Genomic DNA, 22,483 nt, shown 5'->3' on the forward strand with positions numbered 1-22,483 from the left:
AAGTTCTTTGTCAGAGGGGATCTTCATCAGGCGAGGTCCACTATTGTAAGGAGGTGGAACGTGGACCCTGAATATAGCCATTGGTTGAGATTGTGCAATGCAGAATGGCAAGTTTGGCCTCTGTCCCTCAGGCTTGCAGAGTTGATGGGAGCTAAAACCAAAATTAAACATGGCCCCTGAGGAGTTACCACCTACTTAACTGAGTTGCTGTGGCATCTCACACCCAAAAGAATACTACCAATTTTTCCCTGAAAAAGGTGGTTCTAGACCAGCTCAGGGTGCTTTCTCCAATGAGAAGTAATGGCTCTGCAACTAAAGTCCAACATTATTTATTCTAATAAGTTCGTTGTTACTACCTAAGAGAAACAGTAATTACAACTAAGGACAATCCTGCAGTCAAAACAAAGTAGAGTATGATATTACCATGTATGAATTCCAATACATATGGTTCCTCACTTACCCAGGATGGGGTCGATAGTGAAAACCTGCACCTGTTCACAACACGAAAGGGGAAGACTAGAAGAAATCTTCCCTGCTGCAACTATAGGTGCTAGTATATGGCAGTCCCTATTGGATAAAGATGGCTCTCAAGCAGTTAGAAAAGAACACAGAGTTACACCTCCACTGTGCAGCCATGACTTACAGTCTAGAGAGAGGTGCTAATGAAAACTAATCGATGTGGTTGTTGTTCTGACATAGTGCACTTTCACCAACAAATGGGGACAATCCTCTGGAGACAATGCATTTTGTGCTTCCAGGATTAAGGATTAATAAAGAAAACCATGGCATCTAAGACCTAGGAACCTAAGGATTTTTGACAGAGCAAAATAGGTTCTTACACTGATTCCTTAACAGTTAAGATGGGATGTATAAATTCCTACAGCATCAAAGAAACTACTTTATAGGAGTCAGGTCTCTAAAGCTGGAATGTATAAAACTCTTGGAAGAGCTTAGGTCTTGACATCACCTTGGCATGAAAGGATGCATAAAGAGTTCTGCTCCAGTAAGTGAACACTCTACTAGCAAATAAATCGCATGTAACCCACTTACTCTTCTGGCCAAAGCCACTGCCCCAGAAGGAGTGTTCTATGCAAGAGCCTTGAGAGAAGCCTCTCTCTGGGGTGGAAAGGAGGGCAACTAAGGAGCCTTATGTCAAAGACTGGGTTCCATAAAAACAGCTTACAAGAATTTCCTGCAATCCAGCTGAAAAGTGCAAACAGTTTCGCTTAAGTCAACATGGACTATAGCCTAGATGTAGGAAACAGATAATCCTTTGTCAATTCTCAAGAAGTGCAGACCTTAAACACTGTTAATCTTGTTAATATAGGAGTGCAGACAGACTGCCTCTGGACTTGCATCATAATCTATACAGCTCCAGCTATACTGAACAAAAAATTAACATATTTCTCTTTTCGCCATAGGGGAAAGTCCCTAAATGACTAATAAAAGTCTCTGAAGCTCAGGAGCTAGAAGACAGTTCCCTGAGGTTAGTCGTAACATTTCAATATTTCTGTAAGGCTTCCCCCCCAACCCCCCCAACAAAGCAGATAGTAATACTATCGAGGTAGTGCCTAAGAAATCTGTTGAAATGTGGAAGGACTGGGAACCTATGCATCCTTTGCCACCAAAGCACGATTAGAAACATGGTGAAATTCATGATAGCCCCTTCCACAGCAGAAACATAGGGAAGGCATACACTACTAGGTATGTCCAATCCTGAATCCCAACGTCTACTGCCCAGGCTTGAGGGCCTGGAATTGGGGAGACAATGATTCAGCTTAGCAGCAGAGATCAACAAGGGGTTGCCAAACACTATCCTAATTGCCATGCAACCTATAAAGAAATCTCAAACCCCAGAGAGTGCCTGTCCCGGATGACTTAAATGTGTCCACCAAACATACAGTCAATCAGGAAATAATTGAGGCATATGTACCATATTCCTCTCCACTATCCAGAGGCTAAAGTTATGATGATGGCTCCCAAGTATCCAAATTTATGCCCCCTGCCTTCTAATATAAGTTAGAGAAGGAATGACCAAGGAGACAGAAATTACTTAAATCCCTTCTGGCTAGCCAACAACTTGCAGTTAATAAGAAGACTTGTTTCTACTGGTGACCACACCTTGAAGCGACTTTCTCGATAACCACAGCCCCCTCCTAGTCTGAGGCAACTGCATACAGTGAGGGGTCTGGGTTCAGTGACCCTAGGGATTTCCCTGCGAGAAGCAATACTAAGGGCTTAGTCTCTCTCCATGCAAATGCAACTGAAGAGGTAACACCCAAAGTCAAGTACTAGGAACTGACTTCTCCACAGAAGACAAATGGCTGACGCAAAACAACCAGCACCCCGAGGAGGAGAATTCTCTTATGATTAACAACAGATTGCCTGCTCGAGCCTGTGTCTGAAAACCTTGAATAGAACACAATCAATCCCTATGCCCAGGTAGGTAACTCTTTGTGTAGGTTAGAGATGATCTCAGACCTATTAGTAAGGATAGAGCCTTGCCAAGCCCAGTAGCCTACAGGCTCTCTTGCCCTCATGCAAACGCCCTGGACTTTACAAAGATAACCCAGGTCCAGATACAGAAGTAACTTATTCCTAACAAGAAAACATACATGAAGGGGATAGCACCCCAGCAAATACTTGGGGAAAGGAACCAAACCCAAAACCAAGAGCTCGACATTGATATGTCTTTCCATCAAAGGCAAGGAGAAGGCACATCTCCAAGGAGGTTAAAGACTGTGGAGGTAAACTACATGGAAGAAAGGGAAACAGTAGGCCACAGTGGCTGAGCCTGAACATGTCTAGGGCCATCATCCAAACTCCTATGCCTGGCACTAATAGCCAGTATAAAAAGGCCAGCAAGGTAGCTGTTACTTCCTCTAAAGCTGCCTTCTCTAAAGGAGAAAAGGCTTCTTGACCAACAACTGTCTCTTCTCTAGGATGCTTTGAATGACTGGAAGGTTGAAGAGACAGTGAACTCCTGAAAGGAATACAAAAAAACTTCCAAAGAACTTCTCATACCAAGGAGTCTACAACAAGTGATCCTTCACATGAATGAAGAGGTCCAATCTGGAATCACTGGCACACGAGGGCTCAATGAGCTAATCAGATTTAGGAATCTTGATATAGTGAAGGAAATGCACAACCCCCTTTGGCAGAAGAAAACTGGAGCCTTGATGGCAAAAAGGTCACTTCTTCCCTCCTGAGCCCAGAAGGAAGACTGGGGAAGGAGGTAGAATTGCCCCAGAAAACATTTATAGAAAGAAGAAGAGGAGGGGGCTTCCATCACTGGATTGGGAAAGGAAAAGAAAAGTACTATTTCAGTCTTTAGTGTCTCCTTCCCTGTCCCCTTAGGTATCGAAAACAGATAGCTTGTTGTCTATTCCTTCCCAAAGGATGGGATGAGACAGGAGCCAGTTCACCTATCCCATCCCAAAAAAGGCCTTGTAATGGAAACAAAAACCTTTAAGGGCTTATCAAGGATCCCTGGACCAAGGAGCAAGTCTGCCAAACTCCTACAAACACTAACAGTACCCAGCACAAAGCACTGAGGAGAATAGCTTTGATAGTGTTAGTCAAAGTTAATACATATTCTCGGGCTCCTAGAAACGAGAGAGAGAGAGAGAGAGAGAGAGAGAGAGAGAGAGAGAGAGAGAGAGAGAGAGAGAGAGAGAGAGAGAGAGAGAGAGAGAGAGAGAGAGAGAGAGAGAGAGAGAGAGAGAGAGAGAGAGAGAGAGAGAGAGAGAGAGAGAGAGAGAGAGAGAGAGAGAGAGAGAGAGAGAGATTAGCAGACACAACTGTGCCCCTCTTGACTGAAAAAAAAAAAAAGGACCCTAACAGCTGGACCAGGAAAAGACGAGGAAAAAATCCCTTGCTTAAACCCCATGGTTTTCCTAGCAGACGGCAAGGGAGACAAGAAAGAGGACTTCCAAAAGGAGAATCTTTGGACAAACATTCCAACTGAGTCAAGTCTTCCAAGTACAGAAACAGATAACTTGAAGGAAGGACCAAGAAATTTGTCTAAGCACAACTGAACCAATTCCTTGAAACTGAGGGGATAGACTAAATGTTCCCCTTCATGAAAAGGAGGCAAAGGAGAATGCTGACAAGAAGGGCAAGGACAAAAGTAACCCCAGAAATAAAAGGTCTTCTAAGACCAGGAGCTAAAGTTCTCCTAATCCAGTTGACTGAGAATTAAAGTAAAAAAACTCTCTAACAGGACTCACAGACTCCTTGCACGGACTCTCAGGAGCATCATGTGGGCTCATTGAAACTTCGGACTTGTTGCCATGTGGAGTCGTGGACAAAGTGCAGACTCGCAGACAACCATTCAGGCTTGCAATCAACCGCGTAGACTTGCCAACACCTGAGCGGACTCGTTGCAGGCTAAGAGGCACCTGCAGACTTGCAGACAAATGTGCAGACTTGCTATCAACAGTACAGACTCACTGCCAGCAATGTGGACTCCGAAGACTCGCAGAAAAAACGCTCGGACTCACCGCCGGCCATATGGACACCTGTGGACTCGCCACCTACCACCCGGACTCACAGACAACCGTGCAGATTTGCTGCTGGCCCTTTGGACCCGTTTGGATTCCCAGACACCCGTATGAACTCTTGCTGGTTGTGGAAACTCAGACTAACAGGCAAAAACTAATATCTGGCACACTTTACCTAAGCTTGAAAGAGTCCATAAAATCTACAAAAGAATGGGTACTGACCAACAGCAGCCTAGTCAAAACAAGGAGTGGTGCCTTGCACCCAAGAAGGCAAGGCGCCTTGTGCCCTGGCAGGCATGGCGCCTTGTGCCAGTGGCAGGTGTGGTACCTTGCACCCTGGCCAGTGTGGCGCCTTGTGTCCTGCCAAGTGCAGAGCCTCGCACGCTGGAAGGAACGGCACCTTGCATGCTGGCAGCACTCACAACCAACCGCAAACGGTTATCTGGCTCGATCTAACTGTTCATGGAGGACTGAAAGCAAAGGCAGGAGACAGAGGGCACAGTACTTGAACATCCTGGGATGTTAGTCGTCATCTGGAAACACCTGGGACTACCAGGCTTGTCGACAGTGGAGCCGATGGGACAGGGCAAGACTGCGTCCGCGGAGTGGCCAAAGGAACGAGGGGACACTGTCCCTGCCAATGCAATGGACACATACAGGTAACGATTCAAACAGTTCCATACAATTCAATCTAGATTCAACAGAATCCATCTCGTGCATTAAATCTAGCCTACTACCGGACTGATAGTTGGGTGTAGAAGGATCTAAATCTACTAAGAAGAAACTATAAACTTATCTCTAACTTCTTGACCAGGTGTTAATTCTGAAGAAAATCTAGATTCAAGACTGTTCTTTGCTCTCTTGTAAGTCTAACTTTTTCTTCTATTTTGACAATTTATTCTCCTTAACTTCCAAAGACCAAACCTTCCAATGATCACAAAGGTGTCAGAAAAGTATATTATCCCTCGATGATCCCTGCAAGTTCGTGCTTATGTATGTCAATTACTCAATACGCACGACAATTACCAAACTAGCAATGATCACGAAAGGTTGTCAGAATTGTAATTCACCTCTCGATGATCCATGCAAGTTCGTGTGTATGTACATCAATTTATCAATCTGGTCTTGTAATTTACCTTACAAAATCTAAAAGATTTCTATAGGGAAGACAGAGAAGAAGAATCCCTATTGCCAAACATAAACCAAAGCCATACGATCCATCGTTAACTTGGAAAACAAACATGAATTTTAGAGCACTTGTCTCCTGTCTGACCACGCTCACTGACAAGAGATGATTGATGAACCAAAACACTCGCTGTCTTAATCCCTCCCCCTAAAGGGTGGGAGAGTAACTCTTGGGAGCGTTTAGCTCGTTAGTGACTGTTTCAATTTTAATACTTGTCGAACCTACGCCAAGTAGCTACAGATAAAGCTAATGATGGAGGGTAAGTTTCACCTCAAAAATTTATATTATTTGGGATGAATCTAACCTACTGTTAAATATGGCTGATTCCCAATTGAGAATGGGATAGTAGGTAGTGCAGCTACAAAAAATCCATTTGTCCAATTGAGCCAAAGATTTTTTGCACGAAACCAAACACATTCTTACCTGACCTGGAATCCTTCCTGTACATTACTGCTCCCAAGAGGCAGATTCTATTCAGGTAGCAAGGCTTCTCTTGTTTGCAACAATGAGCATCCTTGTGGAGAAAAGCACTTCAGTTCAGCCAGAATGAAACAGAAGTGGCGTGATAGGACCCATGCCTGGGTCCAAAAGCCCCCAAAACTGATAGTCAACTCAAAATAAATACCCTATTGATATAAAGGTACACTCCTATACAATATATGTAACTTCCTGCTCCCCATAAAATAAAAAAAAACAGGAATTAACAGTTTAAATGACTGCTCTTTCTTTGGTTAAGAAAAGACTTTACCCAATACTATTTGCAGACTAAGGTAGTGAGCAGCAAAAACTGAATTTCATTTCTGTGCCATATTAATCACGTCTTCAAATAAATTTGTCATAAAACCAAAAGTATCAATTACCTTTACATTAAAATGTTTACCTTTAATAGTTACAAAAGGTCTTGAGTTAGTTTCTCATATGCTAGGCTGATCAAATATGTCCCAGAGAAGAAAACTGTGTTCTTTGACAAGGGTGTTCTAACATTGCAAAAAATGTTTAACTTTGCCCCTACCATGCTTTAACCTACCCAAAATAAATCTTCATTGCCTTAACAGGACAGAGAAGTGCTTCCTCTTCATTCGCCACCAAAGAGGTTAAATTCAGAATTCTTACAGTTCTCAGTAACAACTTGGCCTTTACATCACCCTTAGCTATGACTAAGACCAAAAAGATAGTGTAGCATCCCCTTTACAACAGCCTTCCTTATAAGAGAATGCTTGCAATAAACCTTTGTCACTAGTGCTAACAAAAAGTGTTTCAGAGTAAGTACTTCCATGGAACTTATCCAGAGGCTCAAAAGGATCTGCAGAAAAACTTTTGAACCGCATCTAATTTCCAGAAAGAGATCGATACATAGTTCTAGGGGCTTCAATCGCAACCAAGCAAAAACTTTGCTGCCATAAAGGTATGGGCACTGAAAATTCCTCTAGAATGGCACATAGACCAATGCACAAACTGCTGCTTCTGAGCGAAGGCCAATTTTTCTCTCTACTGGAATCAAGATAGATTTCAAGATGCTTAGAAAACCTCCTTCCTGGGAGATAGTTGAGAGGAACCTGTTTCTTAGATCCCCAAGACTGGGACCTTTGATCAGCAAATGTGTCACAGTCAAGGGGCAACACTGTTCAGAACGGGTGGTTTTCACCTGGCATCAACCACCCATGAGTAAGCCTTGGTAGTCCAATCCTTAGCCTGCACAACATCATTTCTAATCTTCTTGGTATATAAGGATATGACCAAGATGATACTGATAATGTAATACTGCACATATTTTGGTTTGTTTCAATGTTTTCCCAATGGGACTGCTAAAGGTTCATTTTCTGACCAACAAGAGGAAATACATCCCTATGGTAGTATGCATCTCCTGGGTTTTGGAGAGGTAACTGCTAACTTAGTAAGTTGACCAGCTTGCTTGTTCCCAAGAACGCCAACAAAAGGAGGCACCCAGCAAAAATTTCCTTTATGTCTTCTTTTCACTATCAACAGCCATTCAAGTATTGCTAAAATCAGTGGATGTAAAGAGTTAAGAGATTCTAAAGAATTCAAAGCATTTCTAGAGTCACAATATAGTGTCAAACTATCTCCACCGAGAGTTAAAATTTCCTTTAAGGCCTTTAAAACTGCATGCAGTTCTGCTGTAAAAAGAGAAGCAACAGGTGATAATCTCCCTCTTCCTGCTACATCAGAAAAGGGGGTTAACAGAATAAATAGCTGGTCCAGTCTCCATCCTCGGGATGTTTAATTGACTGGTTACATATTTTACTCTAAAAGAAAATGGTTGGGGTTGCTTGGGGTGATTTTCATAAATATACCAATGACTCATTTTTTTATACAAACGCTGGTTAAGGACTTTGGGAGCCTCTGAAAACTGTATGAGCTCTGAACCAGCAGACATTGGTAATGTAGATCAGGAGGCATCCAACAAGCATCTACAAGCATGCTCTCAGTGGGAGGTGACTTAAATGCAGGTATAGCCAATCTTAATCCACCATGATGAATTGAATTAAACATTTTAGGCTATTAGGCTTTGCTACGGTGTAGCTTCACACCCAGAAGTTAATTTAGTCTCAACATGAGTATAGTCAGCACCCCAGGAAATGTGGGAAAGAACTTTCAGGATATTCATTGCTTTCAAGAATTTTGTCTTAATATATTTCAGGTGTGGAATCCAAGTCAGCTTGCTATAAAAAACAAACTCAAGAAACCTTGTTTTATCAACAGACCGAATTCTCTGCCCATACAGGAACATATCTGGATCACGATGGACTCCGCTTATTGGGAAAAAGTGAATGGTTACCATTTTACTAACTGAAAACTTAAAACTGTTCATCTAAGCCCACTTTACTATATTTTCAAAGCAGAGCTGAAGGCAACATTCAGCTACTGCCATCCTTCGTTTCAAAAGATCTCAAAACGTCATCAACCAAATGAATATGAGTTACATATGGGGAATTATTTTGGATACCCCATTGATTGCTAAGGCGAACAGTTACACTTAAGACACTAACTTGAGGCACTCCTCCTTGGCTGAATACATCTGACATTGCTGCTCCAACTTGAACCTGAAATAGCCTATTTTTTGGAAAGCCTTGATAAAAAGAGGCAAATTGTCTCCCAGTTACATTCATAAAGAACCCTCAGAATACCATATCTCCATGATGTGTCATAGGCCTTCTCAAGATCAAGAAAACAGTTTTGTCATGTTTGTTGGCAAAACATATATTGAATATTCCATTCGAACCAACACATCAGTTGTGGAGTGCATACTTCTGAAACCACACTGAGCAAGAAACAAATATTTATCAAGCTGTAAGTACCAAATCAAATGTGTATTCACAATTTTTTTCCATAATCTTACACAGACATGATGCCAATGTAATGGGAAGATAATTCTCTGTCATGAATGGGTCTTCCCTGGTTTCACAAACGGCAGCAATTTTAAATCTCGCATAGTTGAGGGAAGATATGTTCTTGAAAAATTCTAGTATTAAGAATGGAGAGTTTGGTATTTTCTGGTGTATGCCTAATGTTATAGCATTCAGTCTACAAGTGGATTCACAACACTTACTTAAGGCTGATTCAAACTCAATCATAGTAAAAGGTAAATTCTACTGTTCTTTTACTGATGTTTTAACATCAATGTCTACCTGTTTCATTAGCCTTATTTGAACTGAATAAGGTCCATCATCATTTTTCTTTGCAACACTGGCAAAATAATTAGCAAACTCATTTGCAACTTCATTCATTTGCAACTTAACTGGGGATCTACTACTTTACAACCACTGATCTTCATAACTAAAGGTTGACAAGGGGTAAATTTGCCTGCTACTTTTCTAACTCTTCCAGACTGAGGTCAGAGGTGTTTTTTAATTTAATGATATGAAAACTGTCCAAGATTCCTTTAATGCCTTTTTAATTTCTATGTGAAAATGAACTTTGCTTTTCAAAATTCAAAACGGTAATACTGTACTCACATTTCCGTCTGCTATATCTGGTGAAAGCTGACCTCATAGTCCAGTGAGTTACCTGGGGTTGAGTGCTGCCAGCGCGCAAGGCGCCACACCTTCCAGTGTGCGAGGCTAAGTACCTGCAAAGGTGCAAAGCGCCACGCCGGCCAGGGAGAAAGGTGCTGCGCCTACCAGGGAGCAAGGTGCGGAGCCTTGAACGCTGGCAGCACTCACAATGGATTGTGATTGGTTATCTGGCTTGATCTAACTGTCCATGGAGGACTGAAAGCAAAGTCAGGAGACAGAGGGCTATGTGGCCGTTTAAACATGAAAATGTGTAGATTCCCCTGTGTATAGGATTCCCATATTTTCACTTTCTATGATGGAACAGAGGCAATTTCCTTTTTGATTGGTAACGATATCACCCCATAGAGGATTTCTATTATTCATATCTCCCTGAATAACAAAGGGACATGGTAACTGTTGAATAAGGTGGTAAATAGATAGCATACTGTATATTTTATCTGTAAATGGATTTACACTGCTACCACATGCAGTGTAGTCTGGATATGAACAGGCTTTATATTTATGTTGCCAGGAGAACGACGTATAATCTCATGGGCTCGGACATATTACCAACCACAGTCTTCTGCAAAGCTAAGCTATTTATAAATGGGAGACACTTCTGATATGAACCAACTTAGTTCTTCCCATTTAGCTCTTAATCTCTGACAGTTGCACATGAGATGATTAATGAACTTTACTTAGATTTAGAGGCTGGTAAACTAGAGCCCCTTTCGAGTGATTTTTACTTTAAATACCTTCCTCCTATTTTTTTCCAGGAGACTGTTGTTTATAGCTGCCTTCTGTTTCAAGGACGGTGAAGTTTTCATGGAGGAGGAACCTGGCACTGATGGCACAACCTCCCAAGTATGATGGGTTTAGGCAACTTTATTGGAATCTTTGCCATGAGGAATATCAAGCTCAGGAGCACCAGATGAACATGCAGCCACTGTTCTGTTCGAGACAAACCCTCCCCCAAAATACCTGTGTAGGGAAATTCCTGATGAATTTCCCCTAAAGGTGCATTATTAACTGACGAGTCTCATGTCTCTTAAGCAAAAAAATATTTTAAATGTCTAAGATACCCTTACACACGGTATCTCTACATGTCAAGGAAAAACTAGGCCTAACTTCCTCTAGGGTACCCCATTAACCAGAAGACCCATATCCCTTACATGTAGGTATCCATGCATGTTATAGAAAATTCTAATCAATTTTCCTTAAAAACCATTCATTAAGTAATGGTTTCTACACAAAAGCAATTATACATAAACTACTCATTCAGTGAAGGAGTATACACAAAAATATTTTACTTGTCAAGGAAAATTCTAATGAACGTCCTTAAAAAACTGTCCCTTAAGTGATGGGTCTTGCCACTTAAGAACCTGACAGAAAAAAGGCAAGGTTTCAGGGCACAAACAAATTCAACAAATTAAAACGGGATACTCAAGGTTCTCCCCCTGAAGTGCAGCTCTCCTGGTACCAAGGTCTCTTCAAGAGTGATGGCTCTGACTCCTGCAACTGCCTGACTTATGTTCTAATGTATGCTTCCTCCTCGGCGATTGCTTTTACTTCACAGAGCATCCCCCTTCCCACTGGTCTTGTCTGTTAACTCCTCCGAGAGGAAGGAGGGATCCCTCTACTGACATTGCTCCTGTAAGCTATCTACTGCGGAGGAGCAACTGCCAAAGGAGGGAAGGAAGGGAGGGGGGAGTTAAAGCTCTGAACAACATTGAGATTGGGACCAAACCCTCTTCCTCAGCTTTCCTCCTAGCGAGGATGCTCGCTTACTCGCTCTCTCTTTCCCCTTCCCTGAATCTTGGGGGTCAGAGTTTCTCTCTCTCTCTACTCTGGGACTCTTGTTGAAGTCATGGGAAGGTGGTGGTGAGGGGGGAGTAATCATCCACAGAATACTAGTGTGGGTCGCTGTACTGGACTCTCAACCTTCCTGAAGGAAGTCCAGCCTCCCTACGTCATTGTATCTCCTCCACCTGACTGGCACAGGATGCAAAGGAGGGAACACTGGAGAGCATGGAGAAGCGCTAAGAGTCAGTTTTCTAAGAGGACGTGCACTTCGTATGTTGTTTCTTCTTGTAGAGGAGTCCACCGGGGTATGCCACTCTACACATTCATCACACATGGCATCTTTTATGCACCTTTGTCCCCGGCATGAAAAACACAGAAAGCAGGCCTATCGCAATCAGGGACATAAAATTTACTACAGGGCTTGCCCTTGCCCATATAATGATGGAAACTGGGTTTTAAAACCTCAATTGTAGCCATCAGAAACACAAAGGGCAATGTATGTGCTAGGTCACACAAAGAAGGCCACCCACTTGGCTGGGTCACAAAAAGAAAAAAGCAATGAAAATGACTCCCTTCAGAACAAAAACAACTATAAATTGTATAATACTGAAGTACAGGGATTTTGGAGGAGGAAACAGCACTATGAGGGCAAGATACTGCAGCATAGTAATGAAAGTGCATGAACACGACACACACAAAAGCAAATCTCAACTATGCCAGACAAAGGTCCACAGACACCCGCACACTGAGACCGCTGAGAACAAAATGGGAGAGCTAACCTAGCTCAGGATACAGGAGACTCATAGGCCTACTCATTAGGCATTTGTTTTTAAGTCAGCAGACAGCTGCAGTGTTCTTTGCACCGAATTTATTTTTATTTATTTTTACTTTTTTATTTTTATTCATTTATTTAATTTTATTTATGTATATATTTTTATTTATTTATTTATTTTTTTTTTATTTATTTCGAGTGCTCAATCTATGAAAGCGTGGGTACGTATTTCCATCAGAACAATTAATACAACTCACTACGGACATTGTTTGTCTATAACTACGTCATTCCTAGATACCTATGATAGTCAAGTCAAAATGCTAATTCATGTTTACCAACGATCCTTCTGTGACCGCTAAACGAATATTGGAATGTGGTGAACAAAGGGAAGGAGACAGAGGGCACAGACCCAAATCATCCCAAGAACCGAACCAATTTCCTGGCAGCGGACTCCTCCGTCACGGCAGTTCTGAGATTGGGCTACAAAGACGAGGGCAATGATACCTCATCTCTCAAAGGGGAACACAAAAAAGATTTCACACCCTGTTCTAACCTCTCAATATGCTTTTCCTAAACTGAAAGGGAAGTGGAATATTTAAGGATGAAATCTGAGGTCAAGGTCTAGCTATAGGGTCAGTAAAGGAAAGAGCTGTAGACAACTGAGGCATCAAGGAGAACGTCAAAGTGCCACACATGGCCAAAAATCATGTTATTCCATAAAAAAGTCGTTCAATATCTTTATTTTCAAGTCCCGGTCCACGTTTGTAAGTTTGCCAACTCTAACCCTACAATAGTCATTTCTGCCTCAAATACAAGGGTAAAATTCCAACGAAGTATGATGTGGTCATGTCTTGGGTCGCTTCTGCGGGAGGCTGCTGCTACACCAATACTATGCAGGACATGTGACTTTTTTTTTCTTTTAAGTTATTATGAATAATATTCTTCCTCTTATTTTTATAATACATTAAAATCCTTAACAATTACACTAAACATTATAAAAGTAATTTAAATAAAAAGAAGTAATAAATAATAAGATAACTGGAAGAAATTTACATGCGCCAGAAAGTTTATTTTTTCTTTTTTAACTAGAATGTTTTCCTAGAGAAAATTTTGTTTTAACAAAATTGAAGCTAGAAGTACCCTCTTTACGACTGTCATATACTTCATCATTTTTGATAACTATTCGTGAATAGTGAACATTAAACTTTTTTATTATTTCAATTTCTATAATTATTTAATTATTATAATTATTTCGACTCATTCTAGATCATTGTTAACAATTAGAATTTACTTATTATTATTATATAAAACTTTAAAGTGCCTATTCATAAAAAAATTTCATCAAGTATTCATCTAATTGCAATTTAAATATCGTTAATCAAAAGTTAATTTTTAATTACACTTTTTAACTGTTATTAGATGCATATTTGGAGGAATATTTTAATATACAGACACTTTAATAATTCTTTATTTTCATAATAATGAGTAATTTCTAAGTGGTTACAATTATAGAGCTTGAGTTTTATAGAAAACATTTAATAAAAATAAAGAACTGGTAAACAGCATAAAACTAGTCAATTGTAAATATTCACTTGTTAATAAACTTATGCAGTTTATTACTTTTTTATGACAGTCATAAAGAGGATATTTCAAGCTTAAGTTTGGTACAAGAAGGCTGTCTCCAAGTTAAAAATTAAAGTTTCTACAGTAAAAAAGAAAAACAACACGTTTTCTGTCGTTTTTTTATTTGGGGCATTTTGACACGCTCCTTCTTGATGCCTCAACTGAAGTCAAAGCTTTGTTCATGAGAAATAGAAGGCAGATCTACGCCCTGCCCTGCCCTGCCCTAGCTATCTGCTTCCCTTCTAATTTTATGTCAAAGAAACTTAAGCATTAAGTCCTCTGACCAATCCCTACATTCCTCACACCTATTCTCAAGTTCATTATCTAAGTCCCTGCAGCTGGCACAATGTGTCTACTTAATTTAAAATTTAAAATCCAGCTAACGCAATCATTTCTGCAGAACTTGACGTTCACAGCCTTGCCTTCTGTGGAAGATGTCCTAGAAAAACAAAATGTACAAACTGTGAAACCAGCAAAAGCCAAAACAATGAAGTACTGATGGCCAACCTCTGAAGCAGTAAGGAGAATTCTCACATGAGCTAAAACATTCAAAACAAACCTATGGAAAACAGATAAACTAAACTGCCATGCAATTTTTTTATTTTGAATACAGACACGCTTGTCAGTGCCAAGATATAGCTCTCTTTAACAGTAGGTATGATGGTAAGCTTCATCCCAAATAATGCCACTTAGGATAAGCTATTAATTACTTTTAGTACTGTATTGTATAGCCTATATGCCAACCTTCATTACTGATCAGGAGGGTCAGATCTCCCAACTGTACCTGTAGTCTGTCAAAAACTCCTAAGCTCTCTAGGGTGGGGCAAATAGGGAATTCCACTGTTCATGAATATCTCATTGTTATGATAAAAGTATGGGCTTGGAAGAGCCTACTCAGTAAATGTTTTACAAAACAGAGCCATGAGTTTCAAACTAACATAAAACATACCTGACTTTATTTTCACTGGAAAATGAATAAAAAAACAAAAACAAAGATGCAGCATAATTTTTTATCTGCCAAACCTAAGGTTCCAGACATATGGTTAGGTTATGGCATTTGGAAGGTCAGCAGTCAATTTACTGGCTTAATCTTAAACCAACCATCTACTTTAACTAATGCACTCAAGCTACCTTTGTGATAGGACAGCATGGAAGCAAAAGCAGAACCTACAGTAAATGATAGGTCTCAGAAAAAATCATAAACAAGGGATTAAAGTAAATGGAATGATTTAAATGGTTAAATAGATGTGGCTGTACCACTTCTTCTACCGGGCAACACCCCAGCAATCTTAGTGTATCTAACAGACGGGAGATAAAAGCAATGCCCATGGTGCCCTGAAGGTCATCAGTCCATCAATGTCAGACCCAGCAATAGGAGCAGAGACTGAAAAGAAACTTTCACTTCATGCGATTACAACAGGCAACCAAATTTTACAAGTGAGAATGTGTCATTCTTCCTTGCCCAATTTTTAGTTCTTTATCAGTCCGATCTCTTTAAGCTGGCACATTTGGGACCAGGGCACTGCCAGACCACAGATGATCCTGGATGATAGAAATCTCCCCTAAAAGCCCCTATATATACAAAGTCTTCCCAGCTCATTCCACATATATAATGCTGTGTCATCAAAAGTAGAACAAAGCTTATGAATAATAAGTGTCATTTGTTAAGTTTGGTTCTTTAAGAAAATTCTGGCCTGTTCCATTAGCACCTCTCCGGAAATGCTTACCCCCTTCACTATGTTGAGAGAGAGAGAGAGAGAGAGAGAGAGAGAGAGAGAGAGAGAGAGAGAGAGAGAGAGAGAGAGAGAGAGAGAGAGAGAGAGATTGATTGATTTTGTTACATCGACACCAGATATCCACTTGCAAAAGTCAAATTTAGTTGTTAAAGAATAATGATAACTTTCGTAAATCTGTTGTTTTACGTACTGTATACAACTATATTTCATACATTATTATTGTATTATCATATTATAATTTATGAACATAGCAGTCACGTGCACTTTGCATTTTGACATCATCAAAGCCATTAGTTGCTAAATGACATGCATTTCGATGATTCATTCTTTACGTAAATTATCAAAGCTGTTTAAAAATAAAACTTATTTCATTTATAAATGTAGTAAATTAAATGCAGTAAAGTTGTGATTTTGCCAGTATCAGATGTTGCTTTTGCCACTTCCAAAACATTCTGTGGCCTGCGCATGATTCGTTTCTTCTGCCACAGCTACAACCGTAAATTCAGTGGCATACTTTAATAACACTTTCCTCTTCATTGCTTGAAGGATGATTAAAGATTTATTTTATTTCTATTTATGAAAGTCACCACTGAAAATTAGCAAATTTCTAATAACTCTAGCAACTGTAATGCAACCCTTATTAAACGTCTTAAGTTATGGTAAGTGACACTGGCAAACGGCGGTTTCTCGATTTGATTGTTTATGTCAGTGCTTGCTGTTGTTTATGCAAGTGTCTTGCATGCAGACATAGATAATTGTTAATTATAAGAAATAGTGATGGATTCTTAGACAAGTCACAAGGATGGTAAGCTTGACTTAATGTATGATGAATCGCATTTAACTTAAAAGACTTTGGGTTCTGGGCCAGTTTGATTAGTTAAAGCTAACTCAGATAGAATATGCATTAACAATGGTATCTACTGAAATCGAGACTGGCACAGAAAGCCTAGTCTACTGTAATCTACTCAAATTACAGTTTGTATTATACACAATGTATATATGATGAAATCATGCATTTGGACGAAATTTTAATGATCTCATGATACACAAGATCAGATGATACACAAGTATATAGCAAATTACGGTATGCTGTATATTTTTGAGTTCCACAGAATGTCTTCTTTGGAAATAAACTGTGCTTGTGTATTTACGGAGCAAGCTTCAGTTCTGAAATCCGAGAGAATCCAAAAACTAAAGTGACATGAACTAAAGGCTGCCGATTCAAAAAGATCCTGGACCACGGAATGCTGGATTCACGAGGCCGGACTGTAAATCCATAACTAAGTTTGTCACCAAATCATCTATTTGACAATACTGTAGAGTCACCACCCTACTTACTAACATTCACAGATATGAACAGACAGGGTCACAAGTTAAAATTTTTGCTCTGCGTGCCTATTCTGCTAGTAAGAATAATTGCAAAGAACAGAAGAACACAAAGAAGAACAACCTGATCCTTTAACTCCCTCCTTCATTATCCCAAGTATTCTCGTAATTAACTACCATGCATTCTTCTTACAACCACAAGAATACTTGTTCATACTCATAAAATATTCCTACTTATTTCTATCTTCCTGATTTAAATAATTCTGTGATCAATTATATATTTCCTCTCCCCAGAGGAAATGTTTTGTATCTATTTTTGTTAATAGATGTCCGTGTGCACTGTTTACTTTATGAATTTCTAATGTCAGATGCTACTCCAGCAAAATTTTCTCCAAGCTCACAATCATGCATTTAAAATCAAAACCCAACTTATGAACAATTCAAGATATGAAAGGCTGTCCGGAACATAACTTATTCATAAGTAAAGTGGTCTGTACGTAAAACCTGAGCAAGACTGACTGAAGGTATTGGACAATCAGTCAGGAGGCATAAGTAAATGGAAGCAAGTTCAAGAAAAACTATAGTAAACCTACAGTGCTCTGCTTACTGCACTTAGCTTGCATTAAAACTGGAGAATCAGAAATAATTTACCTGAGCCAATTAACACCTTCAAGCTGGTACTCGTGAAGAGATAGTCCCGTTATATCAATATAGTCTGGCTGTTTATCCCACTTCTTGTTCAAATTAGTCATGGGTTTCTCTGGAGGTGGTGTGTAGCGTCGAGGTGAAGCGGGCTCACGATCTTCATCTCCCAACTCCTTGGCTCTTGGTTTAACTTTTTTCTTGCCCTTCTTATTCTTGCTAACTGTAATTCAAAATGCATTATCAGTTTTCATGACTGAAAAGCAATATCTTACCTATTCATTTTACAATGAATCATTACTAAGAATAACATATTACGGCACTGTATACACTAAAATGAAGTTGACAGGTTATCTTTTATAAACAATATCAACTAAACTGACTTTGAGAACTAAATAACATCTTTGCTTTCTGACCAAATTTTAATACAGTGATTGTTTCTTTATGGAAAGATGAAAATGCCAACAACAACTTTTCTAGAACCATGCAAAACCACAGAATATGGTGCAATAATGTGAAGGAAAACTTCGTTGGTTACCCACACTTGGAATGGCATTTTGCACACCAGCTCTTACATATGAAGTAATGTTGTGAATGAGCCAGCATTTTTTTCAGTTAACAGGAACATTTCATTTCTCTAGTATTTCTACTCATAAAAGACAAAACGCACAGGGCAAAATAATATACTCTCTTCAAAATTTTTAATTGCATAATAAATTTATATATTTCATTGCTATTTCCTATAGGGAAAAATATTTGTCTCAAAAGTCTTATTAGAGATACTTTTTCATAACACAAGTATTTTCTTACAAATCCATTAATGATATATGTCTTTTACTCTATCATGCAGGTATCCCAGTCTCACCACTCCCATACTAGTAGAGATCCAGAAGAATCCAACTGCCCTTGGTCTATCCTGCCTACCAACACCATTAGCACTTTCCCTGAGATTGTAAGAATCAATGTATTGGTTGAAAGGATCAGCCTACTAGGAGCACCATTTCCTTATCATATCTCCATTTCCTTTACATTACTTTTCATCTGTTTCATCTTTTCATGTTTTGGAGAATTACCAGTAAAGCTATTGCCACCCTTTCCATTTAATTATTTTTATGAGATTATTTCTGCTCTTAATTTCTGGTTAATTTCTGGGATTAGTGATGTAATCCTGCGTGGGATAAGTAACTGTCTTCCATATACTACATGCATATTCTTGTCTATCCCCCTTACTTTTAGCTTGTATTCATGTCTTCTCAGCAACCTCATTCACTTTGACAGCAATAATATTATACTGTCTCTGGGCCCTTTCCAGTTGCTTATTCATTTCCCAGTAATTTTATAGCTTTTAATTTGGTGAATTCAGTGCTAAAATTCCAGGCCTTTCCCTGGTACCAACTACCAACATTGGTATCAAGACAAATAACCATGGTGTACTGATCCAGTTATAAGCATTTATGTCCCCTTATTTACCTCAGATTATGTCTTCATGACTGAGCTTCACCTCTTTCATGTCAGCTCTTGAACATAATCCTCATGTTCAGTGTCTGTCATGTCATGCATCATAAAAGTATTACCACAGCTGACCTTGAGACACAAGCCATGAGTAGTATCCTAAACAGTGGTACTTTCTCCATGAAGAAACAAGTATATGCAGAAATCACTAAAAATTCCATTCAATGCCTCTTATGAATCATTGTTCATTCAATTCTCCAAACTATCTCCTCCAGTCACTTCAGGAAAGTTGAGTGTCTCACCTCAAGAATCATCGCTCCAGAAAATGCCATATCCATGACCCACAGTCAGTGCAGTGCTACCAACAGCTCACTGCAGCAAAAGAGCAGTCTCCTCCAAATACTCTGCCAGTGAACTCCTAAGGCTGTCTCTTGGGCTATACCAACTCTACCTGAAGCACAAAAACCTGCCATCTCTGCCTGCCTTCCAGCCTTCTCCTCATGGCTTGCTTATAGGAGGCTTTTCCTCCACTGCCCTGGAGAGTCAACTTAATGGACTTGGCTCCCTGGATTCAACTCCACCTGAAAGTGACAACTTTAATCCAGTCGCAACTATAGTCACTGAAAAGGCCTTATCTCAGACGGTTGCATTCAGGATTCTGGAGTCCCCAGCAGCTCAGGGGCCTTCAGGTTAGGCCACTTACCTTCCTTCTTCAGATCTGGTTGCTCTTTGGGGGACAGACAAGAGAAAGGACAAATTGTGCTTCAGTAGCTAATAAGGTGGATATCTAGCATTTCCTAACTGTCCAGGCCACTATCCAGTTTCCTCTTCATGGACTGAGACTGGACATCAGCATGCTGCCACACTGTCCCCTTTTTTGCTCACTCTTACTATGTTGTGTCTAACCTCTTCTAGCAGAAGGAAAAGGTCCTTCATGCAAGTGGTGGAATCAGCTTCTTCTGCCCAGAAATATATTGATTCATAAAAAAAATCTACATACAGTAACTGCCAGCCTATCCACTTTCCTCCAACCTGTGCTTAACTTCTCTAGCACTTTCTTCTGTGCAAAAGGGTATAAAATCATCATCACAAAAGAGTGGATAAACAAAAGAGTGGATAATTCTGGAGGGAAAGGGAAAATACTGTTCTGATAACTTCTGTTTGGCCAGGTGAATTTGTATAGTATTCTGTGCATGCTGAATGTTTATGTTGATTGGCTTTGTGATGCTGAAGGATTTGGGAGAAGGAAGAGAATAAAATTCACAGGACTTTAATGTGCATGATACAAATTGGCACTGAATCAGCCTTAATCCCAAGGATCATCATCCTATGATCAGTGTGTTCTAAACTCTACTGATGAAATCTGCATTAGCTTTTGAGTACTGCCTATGGCAATGCTACCACCTGCCAAGCTGTTGCAAGTCTTACCGCTGAAGGCAAAACTGGATTATTAGTACTATCAAGCACATTAGCAGACCAAGTGAGAGCTAATTTATTTAGGTCATACACAGCTGACTTGAATGATTTGTCTTTAGTATTAAATTTTAGTTATTGAATTACTGATTTTTAAAAAGTTTATACTTGGGTTAATTGAAAACTGAGATTGACCAAATTTCTTTGTTTCCAAAACTTTACATTCATTGTCATATATATCTTGGACATTCACAAAAAAAAACATTAACCTATTTGTAGATAATGTAGATATTCATCAAATCCATAGCTCAAATTAAAGTGCCCAGTCTAAGATAAGTCAAAATTACTTGTCATTCCTTTAGCTATGATAAAATCCATACTCCAACATAGGGCTTCATCTGTTTTCACTTGTTACTATCTGGTTCATTATTCCATATAATCTGCCATTTATTGATGTAGTGGTTTTTTATTAGAATGGTATAGATAACATAAAACCACTAGTACAGTGAATAAGTATATTCCATTAGAAACTCAGTGTGTCTCGGTTAACCTAAGCAGTAGATCAGTACCTGAGGTAGGAGGGGTGGGGGTTGAAAGATGCTCCTGTAATAAGTTAAAGAAGTAAGACAGCAAAGCAGCAACAGTCATACCTATAACTGTGTACAAGATACATCATGTGGGTCTGTGGGCATACACAGTGGTTATATTTTTATCTGGAAAGGTACACATTGGAGTGACTGGGATCCACAGCATGGAAGAAAGGCATTAAGATTAATGGCTTTGTAGTGGAGCAATTGCTTTAATTTCTTGGCTGGTCAAAAACACCGACAGGTATTGATACCACTGTATGAGGTGAACTTGGAAAACGAAGGTAACAGAATCATGAAACTTTACCTCCGAATAATTAATATGAACAAAACAAATAAGGTATGCAGAATTAAATAAATATGTTGTTCTTATTTTACCATATGCTTAAAGAGATTTTTTAAAAATTAGGCAATGTTACGGTTACACTCAATGTTGGAAAATGACAAATCTTCAATAATTTTCCAACTTTTCTTTGTCTTGACCAAAATACAAACATATTCAAAAGCACAGCTCATTAAGCACAAAGTAACCAATAAGTCTTCGCACTCATTCTCACCTGAATCAACTACATCAAGGCAAAACCCCCAGCTCTAAATCTAGATTTTCTATGTCTACTGCAGAGGAATGAGTGACTGGCCTACCACTCATACCCCCAACCCTGTTGTGTGTGTGCCTGTACAGAATGACTTCATTCCATTTTCTGATAATTTTCCATCCTTTTGGTTAAACTATCATCTAACAGCATTTTTTGCACACAAGTTAAATAATTAAAACAATATATTACTAATAACAATAACAAATAAATACAATTTTTGGAAGCCAAGACAAAATCAAGAAAAATGTACTAATAAACATATGAAGCAAATAAAATTGGTGGGCAAATTTTGTCAATTCTGTACTGGATTGGGAAATAAAATCTAGGCCAAAGGCCAAACGCTGGGATTTTTGAGGTCATTCAGCACTGGAAATAGTGCTAACGATGAAATTCATAGTTGAAAATAAACATGTACAAGATCCAATGCAAAGATACCAACACAGATTAACACATTCCACTCCTATAATTACATTCACAAATTTCTTAACAATCATTCATGCAAGAGTTAAAATCAAAACAAAAGATATAAAAATGAAATCTTATTAGCTACACGACTCAAATTTACATCTGATTATGCAGATTTATATCCTTTAAAAATGCCATTAAGCTTAATATGTCACAGTTCTCTCCTAAATTTCAGTTATATCTTTGTTATTCAGATGATGTCTGCAATGCGTGCAATGATAAAACTGACAATCCAGCAGAATGTGCTCTACGGTCAGGCTGGCCTGACAGTGAGAACACAGGTGGATTGTCTCTTGAGAGGATAAAATTATGTATTAAGAAAGAATTGTTAATTCTGAATCCGAAAAGTCAGTTTCTGGGCGTTTCT

At 39.3% G+C, this 22,483-nt stretch overlaps 1 protein-coding gene across 1 annotated transcript in view; it reads right to left on the reverse strand.

Annotated features, from left to right (window-relative positions):
* Mi-2 (chromodomain-helicase-DNA-binding protein Mi-2 homolog) overlaps positions 1–22,483 on the reverse strand; it is a 244,711-nt gene that overhangs the window by 130,514 nt on the left and 91,714 nt on the right. The window contains exon 13 of the mRNA XM_067100202.1: positions 17,613–17,826. Within this exon, the coding sequence (XP_066956303.1) occupies positions 17,613–17,826 (214 nt within the window). The remainder of the gene's footprint in view (positions 1–17,612; positions 17,827–22,483) is intronic.

The sequence above is a fragment of the Macrobrachium rosenbergii genome, chromosome 56 (assembly GCF_040412425.1).
Source record: "Macrobrachium rosenbergii isolate ZJJX-2024 chromosome 56, ASM4041242v1, whole genome shotgun sequence".
Classification (NCBI taxonomy): Eukaryota; Metazoa; Arthropoda; class Malacostraca; order Decapoda; family Palaemonidae; genus Macrobrachium; species Macrobrachium rosenbergii.